At 48.6% G+C, this 12,479-nt stretch overlaps 1 protein-coding gene across 3 annotated transcripts in view; it reads right to left on the reverse strand.

Annotated features, from left to right (window-relative positions):
* Nucleotides 1–12,479, reverse strand: part of galnt14 (UDP-N-acetyl-alpha-D-galactosamine:polypeptide N-acetylgalactosaminyltransferase 14 (GalNAc-T14)) — a 110,491-nt gene that overhangs the window by 76,531 nt on the left and 21,481 nt on the right. For all 3 annotated transcript variants that reach the window (XM_086190453.1, XM_086190454.1, XM_086190456.1), the window contains exon 2: nucleotides 7,101–7,270. In XM_086190453.1, the coding sequence (XP_086046579.1) occupies nucleotides 7,101–7,270 (170 nt within the window). The remainder of the gene's footprint in view (nucleotides 1–7,100; nucleotides 7,271–12,479) is intronic.

The following is a 12,479-nucleotide window of genomic DNA, read 5'->3' on the forward strand; positions in this document are numbered from 1 at the left end:
GCTGGTTAGCTTAGCCCAATGTCTGGTAGTGGGTGGGAAGTGTTAGCATCAGCTAGCTCAGGTCCAGGCTAGTTAGCTTAGCCCAATGGCTGGTAGTGGGTGGAAGTGTTAGCATCAGCTAGCTCAGGTACAGGCTAGTTAGCTTAGCCCAATGGCTGGTAGTGGGTGGGAAGTGTTAGCATCAGCTAGCTCAGGTCCAGGATGCTGGTGTGTCCAGCAGGAATCCTCCTCCTCCTCCTCCTCATCATCAGTAGCAGCAGTCACTCTTCTAGTCCTCAACAAACCTTTGGTTCTGTTGACCCAAGTTCCAGTGGAGCTTTGGAGGTGCTGCGTCAAATCACTGCTCCCAGTCAGGAAAGTAGTTCCGGCTACGTGTCTGATTCTACCACTACAACGTCTCCTCATGTTAAACTGGTATTCATCACCAAGGTTACACACAACCCTCCTGATATTAATGCAGGCAGAGATGCAGCTACGCTAACACTTCCCACCCACTACCAGTCATTGTGCTGAGCTAACTGGCCTGGGTCTCAGCTCCCTAGAGGAGGTGGTCCATCCCTCCCCTACAGCTGGTGTGTTCCTTTAAGGTGGACACTGGTGCAGGGAGATGAACATCAGCTCAGCGTCATCAACATCATCTAAGTGTGACTCTTTGGTAAGACGTTGACTTGAGCCCACTCTTCTTTGTCTACTGACTTCAGCACTGCTTCTTTAAGTTCCTCTCTCCACGCCTGAAATATACGAAGGATAAAAACCCTCTTTAATCTTCCTTCCCTCCATCTCGCCGTCACGACTGAAGTGGATTTAAGAGGTGAAATCAATGAGACGTCAGAGCTCCGCCCGGATTCACCGTTTCTTCCAGGGAGCAGCTCAAACGCTCACCATGTCCTCGCAGTGTAATTCGCTCTAACTCTGACTCGTCATCACAAATACGAGGGAACAACCACCATGAAGGAGGAGAGAACTCCAGAATATGCGTCGACAAATCTGATCAGGTAGCAGATGTCATGTGATCATGTCGACACACAGTCAGCACAGCGAGGCACGGTAAAGCCGCTTAGCATCACTGTCACTCGGCGCCGTTGTAGAGCACAGGGTGCTTCAGAGCTCAGGTTCCACATCAGCAGATTACCCACAATACACCAAGGGGATTTCCTCGCCACGGAGAGCTTCCTTCTGCTGCTCGTGCCGGTGGTTAAACTCAGTGTAAGCAGTTGTTGACGTGTCAAACATCTCAACATCCCATAATGTCACATAAACGGTTCCCAGGGCTGCTGGAAGGCCTGGAGAATGAGACTGATAAAAATGGACAAAATCCCTCGAAAGCGCCGCATAACAACAGCGAGACGCCGAGGAGCCGAATCCTGCTGTGGTTTGTTGTCCAATATTTTTTTTCTGGATTTTTCCAATGACGATGAGTGTCGAGGTTGGATTCCACAAAAACATGTTTCAAAGCAGATCAAGCGTGACCGACATTCTTGTATTTATGCAGCAACATTTGAAATCTGCCTACTTTTTTTATTAATTTTTTAAGGACTGTTCCAGGCCTGAAAACATTCCAGGTCTTACATGACACGTCTCACGCCTCTCGCAGCTTCAGTCACAAGGGTTCTAACTTGTTGCTTCGTCGCAGAACCTGCGAGCGAGACGGATTATTGGAGCTGATTTCTGGGGTGTGAGTGATCCTGTAATGTTGGCCAGTATTTTCACATCATAGAAAAGCCTCCACCTGCAACTCTCATGCTAACAACAAAGCACCACGACGCCGGAAGCCAAAGATCAAAGATGTAGCGTCATTAAGAGCAGAAGAAGTTGAGAAGTTTGCTAGCCAGAGCAGACAAGCTAGCTCGGAAAAAAACGCAACTTCCTGTCACATCATGGAGGTGGAGGTGGCGTCTAATGTTCTCTGACTGGCTCCTGCCACTTCAGCGTGTCAATCAAAAGCTAAAGGAACCAAAACTGACACCTGCGCGAATCAAACCTGCGTATCGCATCAGTTTGGCTGCAAAAATTCTTGTGGGGTAAATCACACTCCCTCTCTGTTCTCTGTCTCGCACTTGAGCAGTGTTCTTAAGTGGTTCCTGTTGCCATATCAACCCATTGTGCGGGACTGTGGGACGCGCCTCAGCTCGGCGCCGTATCAGACCATTGTCTTCATGCTTGGATCGCATCCCTGCGGAGGAGCAGACGGAGGGAGGGAGGGAGGGAGGGAGGTTCCCCTGCTCCCCCAGATAATAGCAGAGTGTGCGCGCGCGCACGCACACACACACACACACACACACACACACACACACACAGCCTCTCGAGCTCTGCATGTGGCAATTATCTCTCCTCTCAGCAGTGTGTGGCATCTCCCCCATCTCCTCTCCTACTCCTCTTAATCCCCTTGACTCTTCCTCCTCCTCCTCCTCCTCCTCCTCCTCCAACCACCACCTCTCCACCATTTTACCCAAACTCTCTCATCTCATCTCCTCCTCTTCACTTCTCCTCCCTAAAACTAGATACGCCTCATTCACACAACAACAAGAAGAACAACAACAAGCAGCCTCCTGGTCCCTCTGCTGTCTCCGCCCACCTTTTTATTCAGCAGCTCTGCAGCACCAGCTGATCCATCACAGTCGCACCAAGAACATCAAGTAGGTCTTTCACTGCAGAGGACATCGAGGCGAAGGCGCCTCCATGATGCAGCGGGACCCTGGAGAGGTGACGGAATCACCAGGAACTAGACGCCACCGCGTCCGGGTCTGTAACACCGTCAGGAGTCAAACCAAGATGGTGAAGGAGAGTTTGACGGCCATCTTGATGGTCTTGATGACTCAGTGAGCTTCATCATCGTTTGTCACATCTCCAAACATCACTATGATTCAACACAAGCATTCAGGCCTGCGCAGCGTTCCTGTCTCCTCCCACCTGAAGGTTCCTACCGGGCTGCTGTGCAGTGGCCAAAGGCCGATAGTCTTAAGGGTCAGCAGAGTCCAACCCACTACAGGGTTTCAGTAGTTTTTTGTGTATCCCTGCTGTCAGACTATCTAGAAACCAACTTGGCAGGAGCAACCACAGCTGAGGAGGACACGGCGGCGGCTGGGCTCATGTTTTTATTCAGTGGGGGAGGACGACATTAGCATCACTTTAACAGCCGGGCGTCAGGTCACAAACTCACTCCTCTAATCTGCAGGTTCTCGTCGCCCCGCTGAGAAAATAACAGAGCTGCAGCTTTTCCTCTGCACCTGCTGTGCTTCCTCCACTGGAGCTTCCCTCCACACCGGTAATCTGCCGCTTATCTGGGATTTTAAATTCACTGTCGAGGTCTTTCTGCCGCTCCGTCGCTGCCCCACTGATCCAGACATGGCCTGTCAATCAGACTGTTTACTCCGGAACTCAACTCTTTCCCTGACAGCATTTTTGAACATTTTCATTCATTTCCAAAGACCTCTGGAATATGCGGTGCCACAATTATGAAAAACAAAACAGATCAAACATTCAATTCTGAGTGTATTCATCTTTTCTCTCACACTTACGTCGAGGACAGAGTGATTATTTGCTTGAAAAAAAGAAAATCACTCAGGAAATTCCGGTGTCGTATCTCTGAAGGCAGACGACAGGTCACCAAACACACTGGTGGCCTTCAAAATCTGGGCTCAGTTGAACAGATGACGTTTCAGGACAGGTGACGGCAGAATCCCCGAAGCAGAGGGCGCCAACACGTGACGCAGGACGTGTGTCCGCTCATCAATGGCGCCGGAGGAGCTAACATGTACATATGAACACGACATATCAGGAAAATGTTGTGACGTGTGGAAACTGAGTTCTGATGGTCACAAGCTTTCACATCTCTGTCATTACAACTTGAATTTCCAAGAAGAAGAAGAAGAAGAAGAAGAAGAAGAAGAAGAAGAAGAAGAAGAAGAAGAAGGAGAAGGAGAAGGAGAAGGAGAAGGAGAAGGAGAAGGAGAAGGAGAAGGAGAAGAAGAAGAAGAAGAAGAAGAAGAAGAAGAAGAAGAAGAAGAAGAAGAAGAAGAAGAAGAAGAAGAAGAAGAAGAAGAAGAAGAAGAAGAAGAAGAAGAAGAAGAAGAAGAAGAAGAAGAAGAAGAAGAAGGTGTTTCTAAGAATACGAGGTCTCTTTGGAGGATTTCACTGCAGATTTTCCCTTTTTTCCATCCAAACAGAGACCGGCGTGCTATCATTTTCCCAGCCAGGCACTCCTGAGAACTACAGCTACACGCTAACTGAGTTAACAGATTATCACATAACGCCACACGCACAAACACACACACACCCTTCATCGGTGTCCTATACAAGATAAATGAGCATTATCAGCCCCCTACGTCCCTGCAAACAGATTAATGTGTAAGCCTGGTTACCCCCTCCTACACACACACACACACACACACACACTGCTGCCTTATGTCAGCGTAAAATTCTCTCTTCTAGAGACACAGCAGAAGATGTCTTTGATCGACACGACGTACATTAGCACACCCATACGACCATGTAGAAACACGCACGCACACACAGTGCAGACACACTCGTCTGCAGGACACATCATCAAAACGCTGTACACATTCACACATGCAGAGTGATGGATGTGCCAGTTCTGCAAACAGATTTTATCTTCCTACACGAGTCGTGAAGCCACAACCCGCCACGCCGCCGCCGCCGCCACCGCCGGCTGCAGCAGCAGCAGCAGCAGCAGCAGCCAGGACTTAGTCATCTTCAATAACCGCCAGAACAAAACAGGCACCCAATTAACACCCACATGCAGCTTCCTGTTAGAGAGCCGGGTCACCATGAGCTGCCCGCTAACCTTTAATCATGCAGAGAACGCCAGAGCGGCAGACACGGATGCTCCAGCAGCCACGCACAAACTGAGCAGTGCCACCTCTGAACAAAGAAGGAGACTGGGAATATTAATTTTATTCCAAATGTCACAAATATCTTTTTTTAAAGGTCTAGTTACTTCTGTAAATAGTTTTAAGAACTCGGGGAGAAAAGTGTGTTTGTAGAGGACAATTTAAGCAACAAAAGGACCTTTCAGTGAAGATGAAGCAGAAGGCGTCCGGATATTTGATTCCACATTTTTTTTGTGTTTCCAGTCAAAAGGACTTGCTAGTGAGGCCTGGTCCCAGATACAAGACCTGGATGTGTGCCTTCAGGTGAGAGGCTACGCCAGCATGAGCCTGCGCGATGAGGAGCTCCTGGTGACTGCCGAGATGCTACAAGAACTTGCTCCAGATGTTTGGTGCCAGACAGATGCCAGTTTAATGACAATGAGATTGGCTCCAGGCACCTTACGGCTGAGCCACTTGCTGGGATTGCCAACATTAGCTGCAGAGCTAACCCAGCTAGCTGTGTGACAGGAGCTAACACCAACAAGCAACAGTATCTGGCCATTATTATCCAACATAAAAAGTACCGTTAGCGGTCAAAAGCTCCTGTGGAAATTCCATCCCTCCATCCATGCATCCCTCCATCCATGTTCTCCCTCTTATCCTGTTAAGGATTCAAGATTCTGTATTGTCATATGCACAATATGACAGCGTCATTTGATGCTTAGAAATGCTTAGAACAAGGCAGGCAGACAACTCCAAGTAAGTAACACGAGAAAAAGGAAAGAAAAATAAATAAAGAATAAATAGAAAATAAAAAAATAAAAATAAAATAAGGTAAAGTCCTGATATATGAATAGCTTAGAGGAGCATGGTTTTATGTAAGGGTAAGGGTGGTGTGGGTGGAGCCTATCCCAGCAGCCTTCCCCCTGGACAGGTCACCAGTCCATGGCAGGGCCAACACATAGAGACAGACAACCATTGGCTCTCCCAGCCACGCCTACGGTCAATTTAGAGTCTGGATTAACCTGGTCCCTCTTGATGTCTTTGGACTGTGGAGGAAGCTGGAGTACCAGAGAGAACCCAGCAGGAACAGGGAGAACATGGAGACTCACCCAGAAAGACCCCGTGCTGCAGCCGGGGCTCCACCCACAACCTTCTTGCCACGGCCACGGTGAGGACCACTGCTCCACCGGGCCGCTGGCTCTGTGGAAATTCACTTCTCAAATTAACAAGTTGTGTCATCGTATTTGTCTCTTTTGTAGGCTAAACAGTGGCTACCACCAAGACAAACCTTCAAATATCGGAACCGGCCAAGGCAGTAGCACCTGTTGCATTTCTAGTCAATCACTGTGAGTCACGACAGCTCACAGAGGGAAACCACACTCACATACGCAGAACTTCCTTCGTACATTCGAGTCTCTCTAACAGTTACTAATTTCTGCACGATGATGTTTTTGACAAGCTGAACCTCTACAATGTTGATAACTCAAAGCTAAGAGATGCATCAGTGACATCGGAGCAGCCAGAAGCTGCAGGGAGCGACAAAGATTCCTCGACTCAGGGAGGAACCCCGTGAGTGTGTCTCTCTGGACCTCGACACTCTCCACAAGTGCCTGGAAGTTTTTATCTCCTCAAATGTGTAAGAAGACGGCGGCTGTCAAAACGGCGAGCTCCTTATCAGCCCGCCGAGCATCGAGCTCCGCTAAGAGGATTTCTATTTTGGTGTTTAATTTAATTTCAAAGCAGACAGGCGGATTGTAATTTGGCTTTTTTTTCTCTCTTTTTTTTTTTTTTTTGCTATGAAAACATGTTTGGTTCCATAATGGAAAATTGTTGTTGTACAGATACGGGATTAATTACAAGCTCTGAGAGCTGCAGCAGCGTTAGCGCTTGACTTGGAGAGAGAGAGAGAGAGTGTGTGTGTGTGTGTGTGTGTGTGTGTGTGTGTGTGCGTGCGTGCGTGTGTTCACACCTGTAATACCTGTGCTCTAGTAAATCCTTCAGATTACAGGACATGTTTATGTAATTATGTTCATTAGGATCCATTTGAGTCCTTTTGCAAACGTCTCTACAGAACTAAAGTTCGACAAAAGGATCTTTGTAGACTTCTCAGACGTGTTCAACTTTTGTTTTCGAAGGACCAGGCTGTTCGACTGCTACGGAGCTCCACAGGTTCTCCTGCCGTCTGTATGTCTGGATTCTTGTTTATTATGGATTGAGTGTCTTGTTAGCCGCCATTTCCTGATGTATGACAAAACTAGAGGTGTGTACCTGTGGTGCCGGGTGTCTCTCAGAGCTCTGTTGCTGGGGATGCGTTCGCTCTCTCGCTGGTTGAAGGCGTACAGCGTGTACGGGTCGTCCCCGGGCCTCCAGCGTCGGGCGTTCAGGTAACTCCTCTCATCGAATCCCTCCAACATGTCCTCCCACTCAGCATCCGAGATCTGCCAACCAACCAAACCACGCATCAGTTAGCAGGGTCATTGTGTTGAACTGACACACCCAAGTTACTTTGATCGCAGCTAGAGGGAGCTGTCGAGCCCAGAGCACAGCTGAGCTGACGATGGGAGGACCTCCTCCTGACCAACTAGGCTCCAGGATACAGGGCGTCTTTCGGGAACCATTAATGTTATACGTAACTGTTTCTTTTAAATGTCAGCTATCAAAGCCAGGTGGACCTGCACACACCTGCGGCGGTCACATCCCTCCTCATAACCATCCTTGTCGATGCGTTTCTCTCCAAACATGGCCGGCATCCCTCCTTCCTCACCTCGCGGGGGACGTCTAGTTTAATGGTCATGTCTCATTTTCTAAAGGGTAACACCCACCAGGGGACAGAAACACACATTATCTCCTCATTTGCTGTCGTCCTATTTCCCAGTGCTGACATTTGCTAGAGAAGCAGCAATTTTATCACCCTGACACATTTCTGTCTGTTCATCCAATCGTGGGTCTGTTTACTAAATCAACTCATCGATAAATGATGGTATGAGTCCACCAGGTCCAGCGATGGTGCATGTGACTCCTAATAACCGAGAGCACAGAGGTTGGTTGGACGCGTCCTGGTGACAGCAGAGCGCGAGGTTCAGTCATAAATGTCAGATTCTGCTCGGAGGTCATTTCACTTCAGCACTGTTGTCCTTTACCGAGCTGAATCCAGCGATCCTCTGTGTCTGGGGACGAACCGCTGCTCCTCCCAGAACTAGATGTTTGACGACCGTGTATCTTAGTCCAGTCCTCAGCTGTTACCACGGAGACAGTTAAAAAAGTGTCTATTTTGACTGCGAAATGCATATGAATATTGAGTTTCTTCCTTTTTGACAGGTGACCAGGTAAGAGCAGGATAAAGCCTGTTCAGGTGTGCACTACCAGGAAATACCAGACTCCACGGAGTACTCCTGTGGGCGGAGCCTCTGTCCTTACAGCTGCACGTCACGCCCCTCAGCTGAGATGCAATCACCGTTTACCAGCCAGTTATGATACTACTTCATTATGCAAGCAGAATTTCCATCCCACTACTGCATCAGAATACTCGTGCGGTGTTTTAAGATTATTGGCCTGTTTACAAGTCAGCAGGTCGCCATCGAAAGGTTCTCGCTGGAGCTTTGCTAGAGTCTCGCCCAAACATCCTCCTATGATGTCAGACAATCGCTGCTTAACCAGCCTGAGCCTGCAGATCTGACGGGCGGCGTGTCAGCTGAGGTGCACCTGTGGCTGTTTGTCTCTGCCCAGGTAACAGAGGCTTTCTGCTGTGTTCGGTCACGGCGGCGCTGCAGAAACCTGAGCTTCTCCAGAAAATACAAATGTAATAAAATCAGATATAAAATGTTAATGTGGAGCATAAATCCAACTAAGCTCCCAACAGCTGCTGGAGAAACACACGAGGAGGCAGCAGCAACTTTTGAAAAACCAGCTACACATGCAGTTTGTGTGTGTGTGTGTGTGTGTGTGTGTGTGTGTGTGTGTGTGTGTTTGTGTGTGTGTTCTAATATTTACGATGCAGATCCACCTTTTCATGCAAGAAGTATGTGTCATTTAACAGCGTGGGTTCTTGTATATGTTGTCGAAGGGCAAGAGAGAGAGAGAGCGCGCGTGTGTGTGTGTGTGTGTGAGAGAGTCGAGACACATCAAGCATCTGCATCATCATTCTCTCCCTCTCTCTCTCTCCCTCTCTCTCTTTGTCCCGTCATAAACATCACAGGAGCGCCGCCGAAAACCCCGGTGGCCATATTTCTCCCCAACGACCACACAAACGGGTGCATGGCAGAGATGAATGGAGACACACAGACACACACACAGGGTCACGGTGTTGATGGTGTGTATCACACAACAACATTTACGGCAAAGCAGCAGCCGGGATGGAGGGATGAAGAGTGACACTCCTCCTCCTCCTCTTCTTCTTCTTCTCTCCTCATTACTCAGTCACACGACTTGCTGATGCGACACATTGTCTAAATGGGGCCATTAGAGGGCTGTGTGTGCGTGCATGCATGTGTGTGTGTGTGTGTGTGTGTGTGTGTGTGTGTTGCTCGCTCTTCCCCTGGTGGTTGTAACAGCGAAGCATGAAGAACAAGAGGGAGGAAGGAAGGAGGGAAATGGAGGGAAAAGGAGTACTGAAGGGAGGAAAAGAGGAAATCAGAAGAGACCAAAGTGTCAGAGAGAGGAAGTAAAATGCTGGAGGAGAAAGGGGAGGAGGGCCAGGGCGTGGGAGGAGGAGGAAGGTGAGAAGAGGAAATGACAAATATAAAAAGACACAGAGAGGAAGCAGAGGAATGGAAGAGGAAATGGAGGCTAAGGGTGCATAGAGGCGTGACGGCGACCCGACGGGGAGCCTCTTTCCTGGGCTGGTGTTGGATCTGAGATGTAACCTGCAACGATCCTTCAAATAGGTGTCGAAAAGTAAGAAGTAATGCGGTCGGATGATTTTACTACGCTTTCAAATATCGTCCAAAATGATTAAAATGATAAACTTCCCTGGAAATGTATTGATTAGAAATTACAGCAAAAAAACCCTGTTATCAGAGCCAATACCCCCCCCCCCCCCCCCCCACTGTGTCTTGGCACTCTCCTTGGTGCTGAACCTGCTGCTGTACCTGCCAGTGATTGTGGCCCCGCCCACAGGTGTGGGAGGGGAGTAAATGACCATCATTAAATGCATCCTTCCTTCCTCGTCTCCTCACCCTTCCTTCCTCGTCTCCTCCTCATCGAGGCCAACTTGTGCATCATGAATGAAAGAGCCATCTTACAAAATTTAGGGAACAAGAAACTCCGGGAGCTCGCGCTCTGCCCCTCGGCTGGTAGTTTAGTGGAGTGACACACACCTGGATGGAGGTAGAGACGAGGAGAAGTGATGAAGTAGTAATGTCACAATGCCTCAAGAGGAAGAGGAAGATGGACGGATGGCAGTGAAAACAAGAGGGGATGAAATAGCAGAGCTATGGAGGAAGAAGGAAGATATTTGAGGACACAGAGGACAAAGAAGAGAAAATGAACAAAGAAGAGGGACATGAGTAAAGGAGGAGGGGGAGGGGGGGTTAAGTTTGTCTGACTCTCAAACCTGCCAGCTTCTCTCGTCTCTGTAGGATTTGTTTGCGTCTCGTCTCGCTAGGAGCTCAGCTGACACTGCGTTCAAGGTCCTCTGGATTCCATCCTATTTACAAAAAACACACACACGCTCACACACACACACACACACACAGACATGCTCACAAACACACACACACACACACACACAGCTTGTCTTCCTAATGCAGCGTGGCATCCTCTCAACACCTCTCATGGCCGCTTACACGAACACAGACATTCAATTAACCATCATGAAGCACATTAATGGCTGGACAAAAGTGTGTGTGTGTGTGTGTGTGTGTGTGTCTTTTGAGACACCCAGGAAGCTAATAATTCATTCAGACGATACAGACATGGAATCATAGTGAGACGCCTGTGCGCGCGCACACACATACACACACGCGCACACACGCACACACACACACACACACAGCCCTGAGTGTCGTGGCCACCCGTCGAATACTCTGACAGCTAATCAGGAGGAAAGCGGCGGAGAGACGTGTGAAGGACAAACTCTAAGCTACAGGTGTTGTAACAGGAAGGTTGACAGTTTGGAGCCTCAGTCCACAGGAAATATCATCAAGTACTTCCTAACTTTACTTCCCAACTTTTCCTGCATCAGAGTTGTAGTATTCCGAATGTAAAGGAAATGATCTATAAGAGTCTGGTGTGTTGCAGCTTCCAAGTGTGAGGTCATCACTAGCCAGCGCTGGTAGCACCTTGCTGGCATGTCAGGAGAGCCACACGGCGAACAATGAAAGTTTAGTGCTAGCATGAACAGGGATCAAAGGGATCAAACCTTGTGACTCTTGGCTTTCCAAATGTTGTCGGAAAAATTTGTAGGTTAAAGGAGTCATTTTAGGGACATTGGTGCACAAAAAACACCTCCTCCCTGACATGCTCGCTTCCTGCTGGATTACAAAAACATTTCCTCCTTGACATGCTCGCTTCCTGCTGGATTACAAAAACATTTCCTCCTTGACATGCTCGCTTCCTGCTGGACTACAAAAACATTTCCTCCTTGACATGCTCGCTTCCTGCTGGACTACAAAAACATTTCCTCCTTGACATGCTCGCTTCCTGCTGGACTACAAAAACATTTCCTCCTTGACATGCTCGCTTCCTGCTGGACTACAAAAACATTTCCTCCTTGACATGCTCGCTTCCTGCTGGACTACAAAAACATTTCCTCCTTGACATGCTCGCTTCCTGCTGGACTACAAAAACACCTCGTCCTTGACATGCTCGCTTACTGCTGGACTACAAAAACACCTCCTCCTTGACATGTTCACTTCCTGCTGGACTACAACCACACCTCCTCCCTGACATGTTCACTTCCTGCTAGACTACAAAAACACCTCCTCCTTGACACGCTCGCTTTCCGTTGGACTACAAAACACCTCCTCCTTGACATGTTCACTTCCTGCTGGACTACAAAAACACCTCCTCCCTGACATGCTCGCTTACTGCTGGACTACAAAAACACCTCCTCCTTGACATGTTCACTTCCTGCTGGACTACAAAAACACCTCCTCCCTGACATGTTCACTTCCTGCTAGACTACAAAAACACCTCCTCCTTGACACGCTCGCTTTCCGTTGGACTACAAAACACCTCCTCCTTGACATGTTCACTTCCTGCTGGACTACAACCACACCTCCTCCCTGACATGTTCACTTCCTGCTGGATTACAAAAACACCTCCTCCTTGACACGCTCGCTTTCCGTTGGACTACAAAACACCTCCTCCTTGACATGTTCACTTCCTGCTGGACTACAAAAACACCTCCTCCTTGACATGTTCACTTCCTGCTGGACTACAAAAACACCTCCTCCCTGACATGCTCGCTTACTGCTGGACTACAAAAACACCTCCTCCTTGACACGCTCGCTTTCCGTTGGACTACAAAACACCTCCTCCTTGACATGTTCACTTCCTGCTGGACTACAAAAACACCTCCTCCTTGACATGTTCACTTCCTGCTGGACTACAAAACACCTCCTCCTTGACATGCTCGCTTCCTGCTGGATTACAAAAACATTTCCTCCTTGACATGCTCGCTTCCTGCTGGACTACAAAAACACCTCC

This window comes from Aulostomus chinensis, chromosome 20 (assembly GCF_037954235.1).
Source record: "Aulostomus chinensis isolate RoL2024-O1b breed Wild chromosome 20, RoL_Achi_v1.0, whole genome shotgun sequence".
NCBI lineage: Eukaryota > Metazoa > Chordata > Actinopteri > Syngnathiformes > Aulostomidae > Aulostomus > Aulostomus chinensis.